Source organism: Hyla sarda, chromosome 12 (assembly GCF_029499605.1).
Source record: "Hyla sarda isolate aHylSar1 chromosome 12, aHylSar1.hap1, whole genome shotgun sequence".
In the NCBI taxonomy this organism is placed as follows: domain Eukaryota; kingdom Metazoa; phylum Chordata; class Amphibia; order Anura; family Hylidae; genus Hyla; species Hyla sarda.
The window spans coordinates 17,040,692-17,065,688 of NC_079200.1; the positions used below are offsets into that span (position 1 = coordinate 17,040,692).

Sequence of the window (24,997 nt, forward strand, 5' to 3'; positions counted from 1 at the left end):
TAAACAATGGGGATGGTCAAATCCGCAGCAGATCTGCAACATTTCCACAGAGAATCTGTACCAAAATCCACAGGGATTTTCAAGCAGATTTGCCGCAGGTATTTTTCCCCAGAGTAATCCATCTAGCGTGCATTTACCCTAAAGCTGCGCCAGATTTACTAAACAACCTGAAACACTGTGATAAACCTCTTAGGGAACGTTGTCACAGGCAAAAACCGCTCTCAGAAAAAACAACTCAAAATCAGCGTGGAATCTGCCGTGTTGTTTTTGGTGTTGGTTTTGATGCCTTTTTAATCCATAGTTGTCAACATTTAAATATATTTTCCAGGGACACTTTGACAACTAGGGGTGTGGCTTATTATGGGTGTGGTTAATTATTTGTGTGGGTGTGACTTGTCACAGGGTTGGGTTTTTTCATGAATTTTTCATAAATATTGTACTCACTGTAAAGATCACCCTGTAGGTAGTTTGCCTCCTATATGTAGGACCCCCCTGTAGGTGGATTGCCACCTGTATGTAGGATCCCACTGTAGGTGGATTGCCTCCTGTATGTAGGACCCCCCCTGTAGGTGGATTGCCACCTGTATGTAGGATCCCACTGTAGGTAGTTTGCCTCCTGTATGTAGGACCCCCCTGTAGGTACTTTGTCCCATGTATATAGGACCCATATAAGGTAGTTTGCCCCATGTATGTAGGACCCCCCTGTAGGTGGATTGCCCCCTGTATGTAGGACCCCACTGTAGGTGGATTGCCACCTGTATGTAGGACCCCACTGTAGGTAGTTTGCCACCTTTATGTAGGACGCCCCCCTGTAGGTACATATCCCCCTCCGTATATAGGAACCATAGTAGGTAGTTTGCTCCCTGTATGTAGGACCCATAGTAGGAAGTTTGACCTCGTATGTAGGACCCCCCTGTATGTGGTTTGCCCCCTGTATGTAGGACCCCACTGTAGGTATTTTGCCTCCCATATGAAGACCCTCCTGTAGTTCGGACTCCAATGTAGGTAGTTTATCCTCTGTATGTAGTACCCTCTGTAGGTTGTTTGCTCCCCTGTAGGTAGGACCCCTTGTATGTAGTTTACCTCCTGTATATAGGGGGTAGGTAGTTTGCCCATTGTATATAGGACCCCCCTGTAGCTAGTTCATCCCCTGTATGTAGTACCCCCTTGTAGGTAGTTTGCTCCCATATAGGTAGAACTCCACTATAGGTAGTTAACCCCCTGTAGATAATACCCCACTGTATGTAGTTTACCCCCTGTAGGTAGTTTACACCCTGTACATAAGACCCCCACAGTAGGTAGTCCGCCCCTGCAACTGCATCTTTGTTGATTGCAGACGAAAATAAGTACCTATAACATATCAGATGATTTTGACTGAAATAAGCTGGGACCATCTCTCTGAACTAGATGAGGTGAACATGTTCCATCGGTTTACCATGACATTATATCGCCAGCGCTTCAGTGGGCCTGTACATTGCTTACTCACCATTCGTGTTACATCCCCTGTAAATGTGACCCCTTTGTTTGGACGCTGATCCTGTGACCCTGTGCTGCTTCCTCCAAGTGAATTCTTCCTAATTCCTGTTAATATAGAAACATTGATATATGATGGCATAAGAAACATTAACTCATTAGCATAGTTTTTTTCAACAAGTTTGCCATGGCCATATGGTGCATGGTGTGCCGTATGGTGTATGGTGTGCTGTATGGCGTATGGTGTGTCGTATGGCGTATGGTGTGCTGTATGGCGTATGGTATGGCGTATGGTGTGCTGTATGGCGTATGGTATGGCGTATGGTGTGCTGTATGGTGTATGGTGTGCTGTATGGTGTGCTGTATGGCGTATGGTATGGCGTATGGTGTGCTGTATGGTGTATGGTGTGCTGTATGGTGTGCTGTATGGTGTATGGTGTGCTGTATGGTGTATGGTGTGCTGTATGGTGTATGGTGTGCTGTATGGTGTATGGTGTGCTGTATGGTGTGCTGTATGGCGTATGGTATGGCGTATGGTGTGCTGTATGGTGTATGGTGTGCTGTATGGTGTGCTGTATGGTGTATGGTGTGCTGTATGGCGTATGGTATGGCGTATGGTGTGCTGTATGGTGTATGGTGTGGTGTATGGTGTGCTGTATGGTGTATGGTGTGCTGTATGGTGTATGGTGTGCTGTATGGTGTATGGTGTGCTGTATGGTGTGCTGTATGGCGTATGGTGTGCTGTATGGTGTATGGTGTGCTGTATGGTGTGTCGTATGGCGTATGGTGTGCTGTATGGCGTATGGTATGGCGTATGGTGTGCTGTATGGCGTATGGTATGGTGTGCTGTATGGTGTGCTGTATGGTGTGCTGTATGGCGTATGGTATGGCGTATGGTGTGCTGTATGGTGTATGGTGTGCTGTATGGTGTGCTGTATGGTGTATGGTGTGCTGTATGGTGTATGGTGTGCTGTATGGTGTATGGTGTGCTGTATGGTGTATGGTGTGCTGTATGGTGTATGGTGTGCTGTATGGTGTATGGTGTGCTGTATGGTGTATGGTGTGCTGTATGGTGTATGGTGTGCTGTATGGTGTGCTGTATGGCGTATGGTATGGCGTATGGTGTGCTGTATGGTGTATGGTATGGTGTGCTGTATGGCGTATGGTGTGCTGTATGGCGTATGGTGTGCCGTATGGTGTGCTGTATGGTGAATGCCCAGGCACACAGGGGTAAAAAGAACTTGATTTACACAAACCATGAAAAAGTCCCCCCCCCCCAAGTCATCAGTGCGGTAGTGTTTGGTTACGAAGGTTTCTGCTGAAGACCACAAGTTCCATTTTTCACATAGATCTGGTGCAAACTCTAAAACTGTGTGAATATTATAGGAACAAACACAAATAAATACAGTACAGAAGAGAACGTACCAGTTGCTGGGAGATGTTCTAGTCTCTGTAGGCTGTTTCTTCTTGACGGGTTGAAGCTTCCCTTAGAGAGTCGCCTCTGTCGGCTGGAGAGCATGGCCGCTGGAGACACGATCCCCGGGGGAGGCACTTTCCCCATCCTATAATACAGCTCCTCAATCTCCTTCTTCTGCAGAGCTTGTAATAGCTGCACTTCAGACATGTGCCTACATAGGAGAGGATGTCACATTATAGTCACATATAGTATGATTCCTTGTCACATCGGATCAGTAACCGGTATGTCACCATCAATCTCTGATTCCTACATTGACATTGATAAGGAGCCATGAATATCAAAGACAAAACCTCAGTGCTGAAGGCCAAGGTCAAATCATGTGTGTAATACTTCACAAATAGAAGACTAAGGATAATGCACTCACCGCTGGCTTTGTAGAAGACTTCAGGCTTTATTAGCAGTACAAATGTTCAATCCTACAAGACAGGTACACAGGGGAGCTGGAGGTGACACAGGTGATGTGGGGGGAGGCGTTCACGGGGGCGACAATATGTTTTGCGTGCTACAGCTCTTCGTCTGGCCCGACGTCATGTTTCGTGCACTACGAAGCGCCGTAGTGCGCGAAACATGTTGCCGTACCCCCCACCTCACCTGTGCCACCTCTGGCCCGATGATATGTTTTGCGCGCCACCACGCTTCATCTGGCCCTTACTGGCCAGACAAAGCGCCGTAGCGTGTGAAACATGTGTCCCCCCACGTGAACGCCCCCCGCCTCACCTGTGCCACCTCCAGCTCTCTGTGTGCCTGTCTTGTTGGACTGAACAAGTGTACTGCTAATAAAGCCTGAAGTCTTCTACAAAGCCAGCGGTGAGTTCATTATCCTTATTCTTCTATTTGCGGAGCATTATGAGTCTTCAGTTCTGTTGGATGATAGCACCACCGATACTTTGTAGTTTATTGCAGACAGTTACACGTCCTGACAGCTTTATCCATGATAAGGACTTCTCTGTTCTTTTACTAGATGTGCCAGACCTGTTCTTGTTCTTTATGAAGTGTTCAAATCATGTATGTGACAGGTCTACGAAAACCATGACAGGTCTACAAAAACCATGGCAGGTCTACCAAAACCATGGCAGGCCTACCAAAACCATGACAGGTCTATGATAACCATGGCAGGTCTACCAAAACCATGGCAGGTCTACGAAAATCATGACAGGTCTACCAAAACCATGGCAGGTCTACCAAAACCATGGCTGGTCTATGATAACCATGGCAGGTCTACCAAAACCATGGCAGGTCTACCAAAACCATGGCAGGTCTACGGAAATCATGACAGGTCTACCAAAACCATGGCAGGAATACCAAAACCATGGCAGGAATACCAAAACCATGGCTGGTCTATGATAACCATGGCAGGTCTACCAAAACCATGGTAGGTCTACGAAAACCATGGCAGGTCTATGAAAACCATGACAGGTCTACGAAAACCATGACAGGTCTACGAAAACCATCTCTCCTCTAAGTCCCTGCACATTGCTCTACTAGATCTACTAGAACAGTGGTTTCCAAACTATGGACCTCAAGATGTTGTAAGATCTGGAGGTCCACAGATTGGAGACCACTGAACTAGTACATTTGGACACTGAAATGGACACTTTTGGATGCTTCTGGGATTAACTTGCGTTGAACTTACTTCTGTCGAAGCTGCTGAAGTTCCTCGAAGATCTCCTCATCTTCACTCTCGGTGTCATCACTGCTGACATAGGAGACCCCTCTGGTGTAGTGCAGCCACACCTGGACTGTGGAGATCTGCTGAGGGGACTTCTCTGAGTTCTCGTCCCCGCTAGAAGACCTGGTGTCGACATCCTTCCCATCACATACTGCTATCACTTTACTACTGTCCACAGCATTTTCTCCATTCATAACACTGCCATTTTGGTTAAGGCCGTCATTGACGGAGTTATCCGGGCAGCCATCTTGGGTTATGGTATTGTTGTTGAGGACAGTGTAGACATCCGCTGTATCTACATCATTACCGACCGGGGTGAAGCCTTCCCTGTCGTCACAATAATCCCCCTGATCCTGGCTGCAAGTGTCAGATTCGGAGCAGCTCAATGGCCATGCAGCTATGTCCATGTTACCATTGGGAGTAAGCCTTTCCGGCTCGGAGAAATTCTCCTCGGTCTTCTCATCTGTGCTGAAGTCTGTATCGGAGGAAGCCGTATCGTACTGCTCGGGGGTGGTGTCTGACGTCTGAGAAACCTCAGGACTGCTGCTCAGGCTCCACGCTGCGTCATTTTCAGCTGGGTCTTTCGTAGTCGTGACTTGGAATCTTCCCACAACTTTGGGCTGGGCCTCTGCGAATCGATCAAACAATAGATAAGGCAAATTGTGGTAAATATAAGAATGTGTTGTCATCGTCATTCGTACAAGGACACATTACGGAACCATTCCCTTAGTATAGTGCAGGGCTATGGATCTACATAAAATGAAAACATGTAATTTGTATTACAAATGTTATTGCCCTGTACCCTAACTATGTCATATGGGATATCTATACGTTTATATATATATTGTGTTCCAGCTACAGTATATATGAAATGATCGCGAAACCCTTTTCTACCTGCATAAGTTTATGTATGGGGTACTCTGAGTTAACATGCAAAACTTTTTTTTGTACATTGCAGTGCCACAATAGCATATACATTGATCCCTCAACTTACAACGGCCTCAACATACAATCGTTTCAACATACAGTGGTCTTTTCTGGACCAGTGTAACTTGAAACCAGACTCAACATACATTGTACAGACAGTCCAGATCTGTGAAATGTGTCACAACTGGAGGAACTGACCAATCAGAATGGGCATTTTACTGGTAAATCACCTCTATTACTGAAGTGTATGCACTGAATGGCTGTCTGGTAGCGCCCCCTACAGTACAGGGAGGAACTACAAGTTCTGTACTACTCCTTACCTGTGCCAGGGTTAGCTGCTCCTTTGGACACCAAGTAAGGGCGGCTCCATTTGGGACACTGTGTGAACTGTATAGGACCCTAAAGAAGCCCCTGTCCTCTACATAAACCATTGTTTCTCAACCAGGGTGCCTCCAGCTGTTGCAAAACTACAACTCCCAGCATGCCCGGACAGCCAACGGCTGTCCGGGCATGCTGGGAGTTGTAGTTTTGCAATAGCTGGAGGCACCCTGGTTGGGAAACACTGACATAGACAGTGATTTACAGCTTCCAGCAGCTATTTCTTACTTTTATATGTAAGGACTTACGTTATCTCTATTAGTTATCTACTTATTCTTCTTTAATCCTCACTTTTTCCTATTTTTGGATGAAATTTTGGTGGCTTCAGGTTTCCATAGAGTTCTGGTCTCAGGTTTCCATAGAGTTCACGGTGTGACATCATGAGGGCGTGGCAGAGATGTCACGACCACCGCTGCCCGCACCCAGCGTTCTGAATGAACGCCGGGTGCTGCACAGAGATCGCGGGAGTCCCAGCTGCAGGACCCCAACGATCAGAAATCTTATCCCCTATCCTTTGCATAGAGGATAAGATGTCTAGGGGTGGAGAACCCCTTTAAACTCTGCTTCAAGCAAGTCACAAGACCTGCTGTGATCACTATATGGAGTTTGGCAGATTTGGCCCAAAAGGTCGTCTCCAGTCCACGCTTTGAAGGAATCATACTTAAAGGGGTACTCCAGTGGAAAAAACATTTTTTTAATCAACTGGTGCCAGAAAGTTAAACAGATTTGTAAATGACTTCTATTAAAAAATATTTACCCTTCCAGTACTTTTTAGCAGCTGTATGCTACAGAGGAAATTATTTTCTTTTTTAATTTCTTTTTTTTGTCTTGTCCACAGTGCTCTCTGCTGACACCTGATGCCCGTATCAGGAACTGTCCAGAGCAGGAGAAAATCCCCATAGCAAAACCTATGCTGCTCTGGACAGTTCCTGACACGGACAGAGGTGTCAGCAGAGAACACTGGGGACAAGACTAAAACAGCTGCTGAAAAGTACTGGAAGGGTAAAGATTTTTTTAATAGAAGTCATTTACAAATCTGTTTAACTTTCTGGCACCAGTTGATTTAAAATAAAAAAGTTTTCCACCGGAGTACCCCTTTAAAGGAATCCTGCACTACAATATTTCCTTATGTGCTGCATACACACATAGAAAGGTAGAATACAAATGACTTACCATTAGAGATGGCACTTGGTTCAGGGGTCAGTTGGGGCACAGGTGAGAGAGCTTGTACCTTGAAAAAATAATCGATAAAATCAGTATCAAGAAGTTCTGAATGATTGTGATAATAAATTAAATTGAATCAAGTTACACAGACATATCTTTTTTCTTTCTGCACTGCGTCTGTGCGTCTCTGCATTTCATAGTTTGACCACAAGATGTCAGCGGAGTGTAAGAATTTTTTTTATAAGACAGTCTGTAATCTTGAAGCTTGTCTGTAATCCCTTTTTGTTAGAATTTTTGTTGGGTCAAACGCGCGATTACATGATGTCCTATTGCTGAACCCCGTCATTTGTAATCTGCGCAAGAATACAGGTACAAGTTTCCAATTATGGCTGCAAAGGGGAAATTTTGCGTTGCACATTAAGGGTATGTTCACACGCAGCAAATACAGGGCAGATAGTGGCGTAGTGGCTTTGCATGCGGAAGATTATTCTTTTGGTGGTGGTATTTCGGCGGCGGTAGCGTGCACTGCACAGCAATGGGATTCTGCTGCACCGGAATTTCTGAACCTGAATTCCACAATATGAACCTTGCCTTAGTGCCTGTTCACACTACGACATTTCTGAGCTGAGAAAATTCTGCTCAGATATTCCTGTGCAGCAGCCTATTGTCTTCAATGGGATTCGGCTTCACCGTGGACACTGCAGAATTTACGCAGTGAAATATTCCTCTGCGGAAATTCAAATTCCGGATTCCTCCAAAAGAAAGAACATGTTCAGGTGCCGACTGCTTTGCCGTCAATGGTTGGAAGAATTTTGGTGGCGACCGCAGCTGACGGAATCTCTGCCCGGAACATCTAGATCGTCAATTCTTAAAGAAGAAAATAAATCCTCTTCAGGACATCAATGGGGCATGGATACCAAGAGGGTTCTGCACGGAGAAGTAGAGGATTGCAGCTTTTCCTCATCATTTATCTCCGTGTGAACTAGGCCTTAAAGGGGTACTCCGCCCCTAGACATATTATCCCCTATTCAAAGGATAGGGGTCCCGTCGCTGAGACCCCCGCAATCTCTGCTACGGTACCGCAGTCATCAGGTGCACAGAACAAACTCCGCTCCGTGCCTGATGACTAGCGATGCGGCGCATGACCGCCACGTCCTCACCCATAGGCTTGCATTGGCCGTGACGTCAGGAGCCTCCGATGCAGCAGCCGGCGTTCTAAACGAACACCAGTGCTGCAGGGAGATTGCGGGGGGTAAGATGTCTAGGGGTGGAGTACCCCTTTAAGGCAGGGCTGGTGCAAGGATTTTTGTCACCCTAGACAAAAGTTAATTTTGCCGCCCTCTTTACTCTGCCCCATTGTCCCTCCCTTTGACACGCCTCATGCTGGACGAGCGAGTGGTTTGGATGCTGGTTGTAACTTTCTTGTGGCAGGCAGAGCGGCACCCCACATCAAGAGAGTGCTCTAGGCAGCCCCCTATTTTGCCTATAAGCAGAGCCGGTGCATTGCCGTGGAATGAGATTTGCCATAGAATGAGATGGTCCGCCTCCATCACATCCTATTGGCTCTCTCTTGTCACGTGACATATTTAAACGTCACAAATCTCATTCCACAGCAGTGTCAATTTGGCTATCACAGGGAGAGGATCTCCTCACCCTGTGATAGCTGAAGCTGTACGGAGCTCTCATGGCCTCTGTGGCCCGACAGAAGTTCACACATGTACGCAGCTCATACGGCTGCCTCATATACATTTACTGTTGATCCACAGCGCTATCGGGATCCCTATGCCCGATGGCGCTGTCATCAGGATCCCCACGCCCGCAGCTCTACTCCCCGTCCCCCGCATCTCTACTCCCCGTCCCCCGCAGCTCTACTCCCCGTCCCCCGCAGCTCTACTCCCCGTCCCCCGCAGCTCTACTCCCCGTCCCCTGTGAACGCTCAGGGAGCGATCCACAGCGCTATGGGGATTCCTACGCCCGATGGCGCTGTGATCAGTGTGCGTCCCCGCGAGCGCCCCATGCCCGCAGCTGTACTCCCCGTCCCTCCGTAGCTCTACTCCCCGTCCCGTTAACGCTCAGGGAACGGGGAACAGAAAGTAGAGCATCGGGCGCAGGTTAAGTTATTCGCGTAGTGCTGCGCATGCGCAGTACTACTTTACCTGCGCCCGATGCTCTACTTTCTGTTCCCCGTTCCCTGAGCGTTAACGGGACGGGGAGTAGAGCTACGGAGGGACGGGGAGTACAGCTGCGGGGGGCGGAGGACGGGGAGTACAGCTGCGGGCATGGGGCGCTCGCGGGGACGCACACTGATGACAGCGGCATCAGGAATAGGAATCCCCATAGCGCTGTGGATCGCTCCCTGAGCGTTCACAGGGGACGGGGAGTAGAGCTCCGGGGGACGGGGAGTACAGCTGCGGGGGACGGGGAGTACAGCTGCGGGCATGGGGCGCTCGCGGGGACGCACACTGATGACAGCGGCATCAGGAATAGGAATCCCCATAGCGCTGTGGATCGCTCCCTGAGCGTTCACAGGGGACAGGGAGTAGAGCTCCGGGGGACGGGGAGTACAGCTGCGGGGGACGGGGAGTAGAGCTGCGGGGGACGGGGAGTAGAGATGCAGGGGACGGGGAGTAGAGCTGCGGGGGACGGGGAGTAGAGATGCGGGGGACGGGAAGTACAGCTGCGGGGGACGGGGTGTAGAGCTGCGGGCGTGGGGATCCTGATGACAGCGCCATCGGGCATAGGGATCCCGATAGCGCTGTGGATCAACAGTAAATGTATATGAGGCAGCCGTATGAGCTGCGTACATGTGTGAACTTCTGTCGGGCCACAGAGGCCATGAGAGCTCCGTACAGCTTCAGCTATCACAGGGTGAGGAGATCCTCTCCCTGTGATAGCCAAATTGACACTGCTGTGGAATGAGATTTGTGACGTTTAAATATGTCACGTGACAAGAGAGAGCCAATAGGATGTGATGGAGGCGGACCATCTCATTCTATGGCAAATCTCATTCCACGGCAATGCACCGGCCCTGCCTTAAAGGGGTACTCTGCCCCAGACATCTTATCCCCTATCCAAAGGTCTCTGTCCTCTGCAGCGCCACCCGGCTGTCATCACTACAGTGCAAGCTGGCTCTGTGCGTGATGACGGGGTGATGCAGGGGACGGAGCATTGTGACATCACGGCTCTGCCCTCCCGGTGACGTCACACCCTGCCCACGGTTTCGGAGCCGTGACGTCACAATGCTCCGTCCCCTGAATAGCTCCGCCATCGCGCACAGAGCCAGTTTGCTCTGTAGTGATGACCGTGGGGTGGCACTGAAGAGATCAGAGACCATTGGATAGGGGATGTCTATGGCCGGAATACCCCTTTAAGGAAAAATGTTTTGATACTGAACTTTAAAAAAATCAAAAAAAATTTTATGAGGCTAAAAGCAAATAAGAAAAAAAATACCGACCTGGAACTGAGGTTGAGATTGATTAAAACCTGTGTAGAGGAGGAGCGGTGATCGCTTCTTTCATGTTTATGATGAGTTTTTTTTATCGAAAACCATATACAGGTTTTAATAAATCTCCCCTCTGTGTTCACATAGCTTCAGGTTCAGATTTATCAAAACCTGTCCAGAGGAAACGTTGCCCAGTTGCCCATAGCAACCAATCAGATCGCTGCTTTCATTTTCCAGAGGCCTTTTCAGAAATGAAAGCAGCGATCTGATTGGTTGCTATGGACAACTCAGCAACTTATCTTTTGGACGGGTTTTGATAACTCTCTCACCATTGTCCTCACCAGGAACTGCATAGTAAATACTATATAAATACTATAATATAGATATAAATATATGTTCTATATTTTTACAGTTACAGTGTATTCTTCATACTTTGTCATTGTGCACCCCTATTTATATTTTTCGTGGGTATCGCCTGCCATTTTTTGATCCACGACCTGTAGGTGCATATTAGGTATATTTGGCTCCCGTAGTGCCACCTCACTATTCCTGTCCGTGGGGAGATTTATCAAAACCTGTGTAGAGGAAAAGTTGACCAGTTGCCCATAGCAACCAATCAGATCGCTTCTTTCATTTTCAGAGGCTTTAAAAATGAAAGCAGCGATCTGATTGGTTGCTATGGGCAACTGGTCAACTTTTCCTCTACACAGGTTTTGATAAATCTCCCCCATGGACGTGCCTATAATAAATACCTAATTGTTATTACAGTAAATGTAATTATTAACCTATTGTGTTGTTTTCCACATTTGTGCAATGTTATAATCAATGATCACTACAAAGAGATCATTGTCTATCATAAAACCTTAAAGAGGTACTCCGCTGGAAAACATATATATATATATTTTTTTTTAATAAACTGGTGCCAGAAAGTTAAATAGATTTGTAAATGACTTCTATTAAAAAATCTTTACCCTTTCAGTACTTTTTAGCAGCTGTATGCTACAGAGGAAATTCTATTCTTTTTGAATATCTTTTTTGTCTTGTCCACAGTGCTCTCTGCTGACACCTCTGTCCGTGCCAGGAACTGTCCAGAGCAGCATAGGTTTGCTATGGGGATTTTCTCCTGCTCTGGACAGTTCCTGATACGGGCATCAGGTGTCAGCAGAGAGCACTGTGGACAAGACAAAAAAGAAATTCAAAAAGAAAAGAATTTCCTCTGTGGCATACAACTGCTAAAAAGTACTGGAAGGGTAAAGATTCTTTAAAAGAAGTCATTTACAAATCTGTTTATCTTTCTGGCACCAGATGATTTAAAAAAAAAAATGTTTTTCACCGGAGTACCCCTTTAAAGGGGTACTCCGCCCCTAGACATCTTATCCCCTATCCAAAGAATAGGGGATAAGATGTCAGAACGCCGGGGTCCCGCTGCTGGGGACCCCGGGGATCACTGCTGCAGCACCCCGCTATCATTACTGCACAGAGCAAGATCGCTCTGCACGTAATGACGGGCAATACAGGGGCCGGAGCATCGTTACGTCACGGCTCCGCCCCTCATGAGGTCACGGCCCGCCCCTCTTCAATACAAGTCTATGGGAGTGGGTGGGGCGGTCGTCACGCCCCCTACCATAGACTTGCATTAAGGGGACGGGCTGTGATGTCACGAGGGGCGGAGCCATGACGTCACGCTGCTCCGGCCCCTGTATCGCCCGTCATTACGCACAGAGCGAACTCGCTCTGTGCAGTAATGATAGCGGGGTGCCGCAGCGGCGATCCCCGGGGTCCCCAGCAGCGGGACCGCGGCGATCTAACATCTTATCCCCTATCCTTTGGATAGGGGATAAGATGTCTAGGGGCGGAGTACCCCATTAAGGGTAGAGATATGGGAATAACTACGATTTATCCCTGCTGCTCGGAAGCATTTCAGATACTTTCTCCCCGTGAGGCCGGAAGCCATTATTTCACTTTGGATAGTATTAGATGGCACCTATTTTATCTAATCCTGTCGGTCTTTATATTTCAGCCCCGCACCGCTCTCTCTATATACCGTTATAATGGATATCCAATACTTCTATGAGGCACATAATGTCGCCATTATCCAGTCCACTGGGCCATCTTTTACAAGGAGACATTCGCGGTGAGAGACGGGGAGACAGTCATATCGTATAGATACTTCTACCAAATCACCCAGTCATTTTGGCATGATATGGAGGATAGTATAGACAAATTACGGAAGCTTAGACCATTCGCACATACTACAGACGTTTTGCGCTCAGGGTTTTCAAGCTAAGCCTCAATTTTAACCCAAAAAAAACTCAAAAACAGGATATATTCGTACGAGCTAAATGCAAAGGCATCAGACGCTATTAAAGGGGTACTCCGCTGCTGGAGCCGGGAGCTTGTGATGTCATAGCCACGCCCCATCATGATATCACGCCCCACCCCCTCAATGCAAGTCTATGGGAGGGGGCGTGACGGCTGTCACGCCCCCTCCCATAGACTTGCATTGAGGGGGCGGGGCGTAATGTTATGTGGGGGCGGGGCTATGACGTCACGAGCGCCCGGCGCTGGCTCCATTGTTTGGAGCAGTTTGTTCCAAACGCTGAGCAGCGGAGTACCCCTTTAAAGGGGTATTCCAGGAAAAAATGTTTTTTTTACTTTTTTATTTATCAACTGGTTCCAGAAAGTTAAACAGATTTGTAAATGACTTCTATTAAAAAAATCTTAATACTTCCAATAATTATCAGCTGCTGAAGTTGAGTTGTTCTTTTCTGTCTGGCAACAGTGCTCTCTGCTGACATCTCTCTGTCTAAACTGCACAGAGTAGAAGAGGTTTGCTATGGGGATTTGCTTCTACTCTGGACAGTTCCCGAGACAGGGAGCACTTAGACAGAAAAGAACAACTCAACTTCAGCAGCTCATACATACTGAAAGGATTAAAAAAAAAATTATAGAAGTAATTTACAAATTTGTTTAACTTTCTGAAGCCAGTTGATATATATATATATATATATATATATATATATATATATATATATATATATAAAAATTCCTGGGTAACCCCTTTAACTTCTCCCTGACTGTAGTAATCCGTGAGGAGAACGGCGTGAAGCTCCCGGACAAGTAACAAGATCTACGTGAATTATAATGGAAAAGTACAGCGGTAATTGCTCTCGTTTATTTTTTTTTTTCCACATCTGAAGCAGAAACCGACGGCCTCATGTCTAATGTATAAAAGGGATCATCTCCGCAATGTAGACGTCTAAACAAGCAGAGGAGTGATGTAAAATCGCAATCCTGGGAATTTATGGAAGCGCTGAAAAACGATTTCTCACACTGTTAGGGTTAAAGGGGTATTCCAACGTTTTAAAACGTATTCCCTATCAACAGGATGGGGGATAAGAGTCTGATCATGGAGGGAAGTCTGATCTCTGGGACCCCCTGCAATCTTCAGAATGGGGCCCCCTGAATCTGCTCACTGCATGAAGCGCTGGGTCAGCACACTCTATGCATTGTCTATGGGAGCGCCAGAGATACATGAGCAATGTACTCGGGTATCTCTGGTGTTCTGAAAAGTTTCTTGCTCGTGATCCCTAATTTCAGGCCACCACATTAGTATCTGACATCATAAAGGGGTCATTGATGAATAGAAAAACAGTGGTGATATCTTCCATAAACAGCACCACACCTGCCCTCAGGTTGTGTGTTGTATTAAAAACTTCCCCTGCGCGCAACCTCTGTTCCTCCCTGAGCCACAGACTCACATGGCCAGCCATCTTCTTGACATGATTGGCTGCGGCACACAGTTGGCTTTGCTACATTTGCCCAGCTTACCCCAGTGCAGAGCCGACGTTGTGCAATGCCAGCCCGTAGTGTGGGGACACATTTTACAAAGTCAGCTCTCCACTTCATATTATCTCCAGAAATATTTCAGAACACCAGAATGTAGGGAGCACGTACCGACCCCATACTGCATCCATCGGGGAGATTTGAGACCCCATTCTGGATATGGTAGAAGGTCCCAAAGGTCAGACCTCCGGTGATCCGATACTTATGCTCTATCCTGTATAGGGGACACATTTTTTTACATTAGCTGTACAGTGAATACATTTTTTAACATTGGCGTACCAATGTTAGCCAAAATTAACTTATCCCCTTATACCCTATCCAAAACGAGACCCTGTCTCGCTCTATTCACTTCTATGGGAGCATCGATGATGCTGGACTCTGGTCTCCTCAGAGCTCCCATAAAAATCAATAGAGTATGCCGTCTACAGCACATCACTCAGAGCTGGGTCCCATTCTGGAGATCGCTGAGGGTCCCCTGCGATCAGCTACTTATCCCGTATTCTGTGGATAGGGGGATAAGTAAATTTTGGCTGCAGTACCCCTTTAATGCACCATAGATTTATTGCTTGAAGAAAAATTTCTGCCATAGATGTGATGTGACAGAGATGTGGAAGAGGAGAGGGATAATAGGTGATAACTTTATATCTTGGGATGACCCCTTTAATAGGAGTACTATCCACAAAATAGTAGCAGATAGTTGGGGGCCCAATCATCAGGATGGGGGATCCCATGAACAGAGGAAAACTGTCCGCTGAATGATCTGCATGCTTGACGGAGATTTTATTCATCTTCTATGGGCCTTCCAAACACTGCTGAGCACTGAACTTGGCAATGTTGAGAAATCCCTTAGAAAATGATTGGTGCGGTGGTCAAGCATGGGTTCCATTTTCTCAGGAGACAATTGACCTTGGTTCTCTTAATCGGTGAGGGTCCCAGTGGTTTTTAATCCTAGGATAACCCTTTTAATGTGGCCTTTCAACCTAAATAGCTGTCAGATAAAACCACTATTCCTTCCAACCTCCCATACACATGCATGATTAGCAAATGCCCATATGGGTATCTCCACTCTTTGTTCACATTGGCTTGGCTTGTATGCAGCTGTTTTCCCATGGAGATCCAATTCATGAAGTTATTTCATGAAGGTCCTTATTAAAAGAGCTTAGTGATGAGCTAGAAAAACCATGAACAGATTTATATTACCAATCACTGGTAACAGGAGCCATCCCGGAAGATTGGAAATTAGCAAATGTCGTGCCCATTCACAAGAAAGGTAGTTGGGAGGAATCAAGTAACTATAGGCCAGTAAGTCTGACATTAATAGTGGGGAAATTATTGGAAACCCTACTAAAGGAGAGGATTGTGGAACATCTAAAATCCCATGGATTGCTAGATGAAAAACAACAGAGGGTTGGAGTCAATGGAGAATATTCAGAGCAAGGTCTTGTTACCAGTGGGGACCTCAGGGATCTGTACTGGGAACAATATTGTTTAATATCTTCATTAGGGATATTGCAAAAGGTCTCGATGGTAAGGTTTTGGTCTTTTTGCTGATGACACAAATGTGATGTTCCTGGAGGGATCCACCAAATGGAAAAGGATTTAGGAAAACTAGAAGAATGGTCAGAACTCTGGCAACTGACATTTAATGTGGATAAGTGTAAGATAATGCACCTGGGGCATAAAAGCCCTCGGGCAGAATACAGAATATTTGACACAGTCCTGACCTCAGTATGTGAGGAAAGGGATTTAGGAGTAATTATTTCAGAAGACTTAAAGGTAGGAAGACAATGTAATAGAGCAGCAGGAAATGCTAGTAGAATGCTTGGATGTATAGGGAGAGGTATAAGCAGTAGATAGAGGGAAGTGCTCATGGATGTATAGGGAGAGGTATAAGCAGTAGATAGAGGGAAGTGCTCATGGATGTATAGGGAGAGGTATAAGCAGTAGATAGAGGGAAGTGCTCATGGATGTATAGGGAGAGGTATAAGCAGTAGAAAGAGGGAAGTGCTCATGCCGCTGTACAGAGCACTGGTGAGACCTCACTTGGAGTATTGTGCGCAGTACTGGAGGCAGTATCTCCAGAAGGATATAGATACTCTAGAGAGAGTTCAGAGAAGATACTAAACTAGTACATGGATTGTAGGATAAAACTTACCAGGAAAGGTTAAAGGACCTTAACATGTATAGAAGAAAGAAGAGACAGAGGGATATTATAGAGACTTTTATATACATAAAGGGAATCAACACGGTAAAGGAGGAGAAGATATTTAAAAGAAGAAAAACTACCACAAGAGGATATAGTTTTATATTAGAGGAGCAAAGGTTTCTGCAGTAATATCAGGAAGTACACTGCTCAAAAAACTAAAGGGAACACTAAGATAACACATCCTAGATCTCAATGAATGAACTAATCGTATGAAATACTTTCGTCTTTACATAGTTGAATGCGCGGACAACAAAATCACACAAAAATTATCAATGGAAATCAAATGTATCAACCCATGGAGGTCTGGATATGGAGTCACACTCAAAATCACAGAGGAAAACCCCACTACAGGCTGATCCAACTTTATGTAATGTCCTTAATACAAGTCACAATGAGGCTCAGTAGTGTGTGTGGCCTCCACGTGCCCGTATGACCTCCCTACAACGCCTGGGCATGCTCCTGATGAGGTGGCGGATGGTCTCCTGAGGGATGTCCTCCCAGACCTGGACTAAAGCATCCGCCAACTCCTGGACAGTCGGTGGTGGATGGAGCGAGACATGATGTCCCAGATGTGCTCAATCGGATTCAGGTCTGGGGAATGGGGGGGGGGGGCAGTCCATAGCATCAATGCCTTCCTCTTACAGGAACAGCTGACACACTCCAGCCACATGAAGTCTAGCATTGTCTTGTATAAGGAGGATCCCAGGGCCAACCGCACCAGCATATGGTCTCACAAGGGGTCTGAGGATCTCATCTCGGTACCTAATGGCAGTCAGGCTACCTCTGGCAAGCACATGGAGGGCTGTGCGGCCCTCCAAAGAAATGCCACCCCACACCATTACTGACTCACCACCAAACTGATCATGCCGGAGGATGTTGCAGGCAGCAGAACGTTCTCCACGACGTCTCCAGACTGTCACATGTGCTCAGTGTGAACCTGCTTTCATCTGTGAAGAGCACAGGGCACCAGTAGCGAATTTGCCAATCTTGGTGTTCTCTGGCAAATGCCAAAGTCCTGCACGGTGTTGGGCTGTAAACACAACCCCCCACCTGTGGACCCTCATGGAGTCTGTTTCTGAACGTTTGATTGGACACATGCACATTTGTGGCCTGCTGGACGTCATTTTGCAGGGCTCTGGCAGTGCTCTTCCTGCTCCTGTAGCGGTCCTGCTGCTGGCTTGTTTCTTTCCTACTGCCTCCTCCACGTCTCCTGATGTACTGGCCTGTCTCCTGGTAGCGCCTCCATGCTCTGGACACTACGCTGACAGACACAGCAAACCTTCTTGCCACAGCTCGCATTGATGTGCCATCCTGGATGAGTTGCCCCATCTGAGCCACTTGTGTGGGTTGTAGACTACATCTTATGCTACCACTAGAGTTAAAGCACCGCCAGCATTCAAAAGGGACTAAAACATCAGCCAGGAAGCATAGAAACTGAGAAGTGGTCTGTGGTCACCACCTGCGGAACCACTCCTTTATTGGGGTGTCTTGCTAATTGCCTATAATTTCCACCTGTTGTCTGTTCCATGTGAAATTGATTGTCAATCAGTGTTCTTCCTGAGTGGACAGTGGGATCTCACACAAGTGTCATTGACTTGGAGTTACATTGTGTTGTTTATGTTTTCCCTTTATTTTTTTGAGCAGGGTATTACTTTACTGAGAGAGTAGTGGATGCATGGAATGGCCTTCCTGCAGAAGTGGTCGCTGCAAATACAGTGAAGGAGTTTAAGCATGCATGGGATAGGCATAAGGCTATCCTTCATATAAGATAGGGATAGACATAAGTCTATCCTTCATATAAGATAGGGATAGGTATAAGGTTATCCTTCATATAAGATAGGGATAGGCATAAGGCTCCTTCATATAAGATAGGGATAGGCATAAGGCTATCCTTCATATAAGATAGCGATAGGTGTAAGGCTATCCTTCATATAAGATAGAGATAGGCATAATGCTATCCTTCATATAAGATAGGGATAGGTATAAGGCTATCCTTCATATAAGATAGGGATAGGCATAAGGCTATCCTTCATATAAGATAGGGATAGGCATAAGGCTATCCTTCATATAAGATAGGGATATGTATAAGGCTATCCTTCATATAAGATAGGCATAAGGCTCCTTCATATAAGATAGGGATAAGTATAAGGCTATCCTTCATATAAGATAGGGATAGGCATAAGGCTATCCTTCATATAAGATAGGGATAGGTATAAGTCTATCCTTCATATAAGATAGGGATAGGTATAAGGCTATCCTTCATATAAGATAGGTATAGGCATAAGGCTCCTTCATATAAGATAGGGATAGGTATAAGGCTATCCTTCATATAAGATAGGGATAGGCATAAGGCTATCCTTCATATAAGATAGGGATAAGCATAAGGCTATCCTTCATATAAGATAGGGATAGGTATAAGGCTATCCTTCATATAAGATAGGGATAGGTATAAGACTATCCTTCATATAAGATAGGGATAGGTATAAGGCTATCCTTCATATAAGATAGGCATAAGGCTATCCTTCATATAAGATAGGGATAGACATAAGACTATCCTTCATATAAGATAGGGATAGGTATAAGACTATCCTTCATATAAGATAGGGATAGGCATAAGGCTCCTTCATATAAGATAGGGATAGGCATAAGGCTATCCTTCATATAAGATAGAGATAGGCATAATGCTATCCTTCATATAAGATAGGGATAGGTATAAGGCTATCCTTCATATAAGATAGGGATAGGCATAAGGCTATCCTTCATATAAGATAGGGATAGGCATAAGGCTATCCTTCATATAAGATAGGGATATGTATAAGGCTATCCTTCATATAAGATAGGGATATGTATAAGGCTATCCTTCATATAAGATAGGCATAAGGCTCCTTCATATAAGATAGGGATAAGTATAAGGCTATCCTTCATATAAGATAGGGATAGGCATAAGGCTATCCTTCATATAAGATAGGGATAGGTATAAGTCTATCCTTCATATAAGATAGGGATAGGTATAAGGCTATCCTTCATATAAGATAGGTATAGGCATAAGGCTCCTTCATATAAGATAGGGATAGGTATAAGGCTATCCTTCATATAAGATAGGGATAGGCATAAGGCTATCCTTCATATAAGATAGGGATAAGCATAAGGCTATCCTTCATATAAGATAGGGATAGGTATAAGGCTATCCTTCATATAAGATAGGGATAGGTATAAGACTATCCTTCATATAAGATAGGGATAGGTATAAGGCTATCCTTCATATAAGATAGGCATAAGGCTATCCTTCATATAAGATAGGGATAGACATAAGACTATCCTTCATATAAGATAGGGATAGGTATAAGACTATCCTTCATATAAGATAGGGATAGGTATAAGGCTATCCTTCATATAAGATAGGCATAAGGCTATCCTTCATATAAGATAGGGATAGACATAAGACTATCCTTCATATAAGATAGGGATAGGCATAAGGCTATACTTCATATAAGATAGGGATAGGCATAAGGCTATACTTCATATAAGATAGGGATAGGTATAAGGCTATCCTTCATATAAGATAGGGATAAGCATAAGGCTATTCTTCATATAAGATAGGGATAGGTATAAGGCTATCCTTCATATAAGATAGGGATAGGTATAAGGCTATCCTTCATACAAGATAGGGATAGGTATAAGGCTATACTTCATATAAGATAGGGATAGGCATAAGGCTATCCTCCATATAAGATAGGGATAGGCATAAGGCTATCCTTCATATAAGATAGGGATAGGCATAAGGCTATCCTTCATATAAGATAGGGATAGGCATAAGGCTATACTTCATATAAGATAGGGATAGGCATAAGGCTATCCTTCATATAAGATAGGGATAGGTATAAGGCTATCCTTCATACAAGATAGGGATAGGTATAAGGCTATACTTCATATAAGATAGGGATAGGCATAAGGCTATCCTCCATATAAGATAGGGATAGGCATAAGGCTATCCTTCATATAAGATAGGGATAGGCATAAGGCTATCCTTCATATAAGATAGGGATAGGCATAAGACTATCCTTCATATAAGATAGGGATAGGCATAAGGTTATCCTTCATGTAAGATAGGGATATGCATAAGGCTATCCTTCATGTAAGATAGGGATAGGCATAAGGCTATCCTTCATATAAGATAGGGCCAGGGACTATTGTTAGGATTCAGATTATTGGGCAGACTAGATGGGCCAAATGGTTCTTATCTGCCGACACATTCTATGTTTCTATGTTTCATAGTTGACCTGTTGTCGCTCCTGAATCTTTGTAATGCAATTTTGACTACTTAGGTTGTGAAGGTCTCATCCTAAACACCATGCCAAAAGTTATTCAGCTATCCTCATAAGTATCTAGTATTGGCCCTTATCTATGGAGATACGTTGATTATATACTTTAATGTGACTGAAAATGCTGTACTCTTTGGAACTTTGGAACAAACTGTTCCGAAAGGCTGGAGCCGGCGCCGGCAGCTTGTGACGTCATAGCCCCCCCCCCTCAATGCATGTCTATGGGTGGGGGCGTGACGGCCGTCACGCCCCCTCCCATAGACTTGCATTGAGGGGGCGGGGTGTGATGTCATGAGCTCCCGGCTCCAGCGTTCGGAACAGTTTGTTCCAAACGCTGAGCAGCGGAGTACCCCTTTAACTTTTGGACAAAACAATGTCCGCATACATTTGGCCGGTTAATGATCAATATAATAAATGTTACAGGGATTTTACTTTTGGCTATGATCATAAAAATTCCCTCTATCAGCTTTATTCCAAGGGCATATGTACTATAGTAGCAGACCATGTGGCCGCTATGGGGCCCTTGGAGAGAGAGGGTCCCGTCCTGGTTGGTCCCATTCTTTTTTCTGTTAATAAAAACTCCTCTATTGCCTGTAAGTTAAAGGGGTATTCCAGGAAAAAACTTTATATATATATATATATATATATATATATATATATATATATATATATATATATATTAACTGGCTCCAGAAAGGTAAACAGATTTGTAAATTACTTCTATTAAAAAATCTTAATCCTTCTAATAATAATCAGCTGCTGAAGTTGAGTTGGTCTTTCCTGTCTGGCAACAGTGCTCTCTGCTGACATCTCTGCTTGTCTCGGGAACTGCACAGAGACAGTTCCCGAGACAGGTGTCAGCAGAGAGCACTTAGACAGAAAAGAACAACTCAACTTCAGCAGCTCATAAGTACTGGAAAGATTAAGATTTTTTAATGGAAGTAAATTACAAATCTGTTTAACTTTCTGGAGTTCTGGAGCTAGTTGAGATTCATATATATATATATATATATATATATATATATATATATATATATATATATCTCAACTGGCTCCAGAAAGTTAAACAGATTTGTAAATTACTTCTATTAAAAAAAAATCTTAATCCTTCTAATAATTATCAGCTGCTGAAGTTGAGTTCTTCTCTTCTGTCTGGCAACAGTGCTCTCTGCTGACATCTCTGCTTATCTCAGGAACTGCACAGAGCAGAAGAGGTTTGCTATGGGGATTTCATCTACTCTGGACAGTTCCTGAGACAGGTGTCATCAGACAGCACTTAGACAGAAAAGAACAACTCAACTTCAGCAGCTCATAAGTACTGAAAGGATCAAGATTTTTTAATAGAAGTAATTTACAAATCTGTTTAACTTTCTGGAGCAAGTTGAGATATATATATATACTTATTTATTTAATATTTTTTATATTTATTTAAAAAAAAAATTTAATTATTTTTCCTGGATAACCCCTTTAATGGAGGGATGTATGGACCAATGGGTAAATAGGGATAATATACCCCAGGCCCTTCTGTCCTTCTGTCAAAATCAGACACCATAATCGACCTTTGCTATTGGGCCCCCCCTCTCTTTTATTTATACCACTGCTCTATTCTAAATGCAAAACAAATATCACAAACAACTTTGTTCTAAACTTTATTCGTAAAATAATTTGTCCAAAACGTTAAAAACAACTGTACGATGAGAAAGTACTCAATTCATACTGTCCAATGTCACAATGTCATTAGGTTCAACGGAAAGGCAAATAACACAGCAAATTCCCATGTCACATAAATGATCCGTGGGCTTCCATATATTATCATTTTACAAAGATGGAGACAAAATGAGCGGAACATAAAACCCCCAGGTAGGTTTATCTGTCTTAGGCTGCATTCACACCATGTTTTACGTATACATTGTCAATGTGAAAACCGTACAGAACCGTATAGGAAACCGTATGCATTGACTCTCCATTGAAAACCGTATGCCAAAAGATGCATCAGGTTGTGTCAGTTTTGCATCCTGTTCAGTTTTGTCAGTTTTTTTTCCTGTACCCAAAACCGTAGTCTACCACTGTTTTTGGTCCGGGTGAAAAACCGTATTAAACCGTATACGTTTTTTTTTTTTTTTTTTTAGCATGTGAGTCAACGGTTCCATCCGGTTTTCACCATACGTTCTTTGACTTTGCACAGTTTTTTTTTTTCTTGGAATTTCAATCAAACAAGTGAAACTTTATTCATAATGGAATGAAAAGTTAAAAACGTATACGTTTTTTTTCTTAAAAAATGGATGCAACCAGACATCATTTTGTAAACCGTATATGGATTAAAATTTGTACACACGTTTTGATACAGTTTAGTCCGGTTTTGTGGAATCAGTTTTTCATCAAAAACCTGATACAGGAACTTTATTGCAAAAACGTGGTGTGAACCCGGCCTTATCCCTCCCCGCTCCCCAGGTAAATATTGGTTATTGGCTTAGTAAGAGGTAAGCAGCTGCCAGTTACCAATCTTCATGTACCCTCCAGATACTCTAGTGCCCATTTATGATTGGGTAACAAAGGATATGCCTTATGACAGAGGGGCGATCCCTGCCCTTCAGAGCTTACAATCTAAAGCGTCGGCCATAACAAAAGCTTGCTAAACTGACCGTATGTACGGTATATTTTTTTTGCCAATTCAAAAGAATATTAGCATTATTTGTTCTTTTACCTATTGTATTTATTACAATGTGATAATTAACCTTAAAATCATATAAAAACTTTATCGGAAACATTATAAAAAAAATTATAAAAAAAAAAAAAAAAAAAAATGAATGCCAGGAAAAATAATCTGGATAGGAAGAATAAGGGTACGTTCACACGCGCGGATTTTTTTGCGGGTTTCCCGCTGCGTATTTGAAAGTGGGCGGGCTCTTCTCGGCTTTCCGCAGCAGATTTTCCGTGGCGGAATTTACGCTACGGAAAATCCGCCACAGTCCTTACTGACTTCAATGGGACTTGCGGCGGATTTTCCGCAGTGTAAATTCTGCCGCAAAAAATCGGCTGCGGACAGCCGAGAAGAGCCCGCCCACTTTCAAATACACAGCGGGAAACCCGCAAAAAAATCCGCCCGTGTGAACGTACCCTAAGGCTAGGTTCACATTACGGAATCTCCGGGCAGAAAATTTCTGCCCGGAGATTCCGAGTCTGAATCAGTCGGCGCTAGGACTGCGCGGACACTCCAGTCTCCAATAGACGGAAATGCGTTCCGCGAGTATTTCCGCCCGAAGAATGAGCAACGCCATTCTTCAGGTGGAAATTTCCAAGCGGGTTTTCCGTTCACAAATTCCGCTTCACAAATTCCGAAGTGTGAATTTGTGAACGGAAAACCCATTCACTTATACGGTACGTTTTAGTAAGCGGAATTTCCGCTTCTAAATTGCAGGCGGAAATTCCGTAGTGTGAACCTAGCCTAAGGGTCTAATCACACGGCAGAATTTCCACTTGCGGAATTCCGCCTCAAATAAAAGCCCAAAGACTTCTATTGGATTCCGGGCTGAGACATTTAGTTCCTAAAATGGACAGAGGTGTCAGCAGAGAGCACTGTGCTCATGATATCAGCAGAGAGCTCTGTGTTGCAAAAAGAAAATAATCTCTGTAGAATTCTGCAGCTAATAAGTACTGGAAGGATTAAGATTTTTTAATAGAAGTAATTTACAAATCTGTTTAACTTTCTGGCACCAGTTGATGTAAAAAAAAAAACAAAAAAAGTTTTCCACCGGAGTACCCCTTTAATCCTTCCAGTACTTATCAGCTGCTGTGTGCTCCAGAGGAAGTTGTGTAGTTATTTCCTGTCTGACCACAGTGCTCTCTGCTGACACCTCTGCCCGTGACAGGAACTGTCCAGAGAATGAACAAATACCCACAGCAAATAGACAGTTCCTGACATGGACAGAGGTGGCAGCAGACAGCACTGTGGTCAGACTGGAAGGAACTACACAACTTTCTCTGGAGCATACAGCAGCTAGTAAGTCCTGTAAGGAATAAGGTTTTTTATCATTTACAAATCGGTATAACTATCTGGCACCAGCTGATTTGAAAACATTTGTTTTCCACCTGG

At 44.5% G+C, this 24,997-nt stretch overlaps 1 protein-coding gene across 3 annotated transcripts in view; it reads right to left on the minus strand.

Annotated features, from left to right (window-relative positions):
* Positions 1–24,997, minus strand: part of WNK4 (WNK lysine deficient protein kinase 4) — a 239,614-nt gene that overhangs the window by 5,788 nt on the left and 208,829 nt on the right. For all 3 annotated transcript variants that reach the window (XM_056548981.1, XM_056548982.1, XM_056548983.1), the window contains 4 exons: positions 7,098–7,155; positions 4,584–5,247; positions 2,899–3,101; positions 1,487–1,581 (listed from right to left, as the gene is read on the minus strand). In XM_056548981.1, coding sequence (XP_056404956.1) covers positions 1,487–1,581; positions 2,899–3,101; positions 4,584–5,247; positions 7,098–7,155 — 1,020 coding nt within the window. The remainder of the gene's footprint in view (positions 1–1,486; positions 1,582–2,898; positions 3,102–4,583; positions 5,248–7,097; positions 7,156–24,997) is intronic.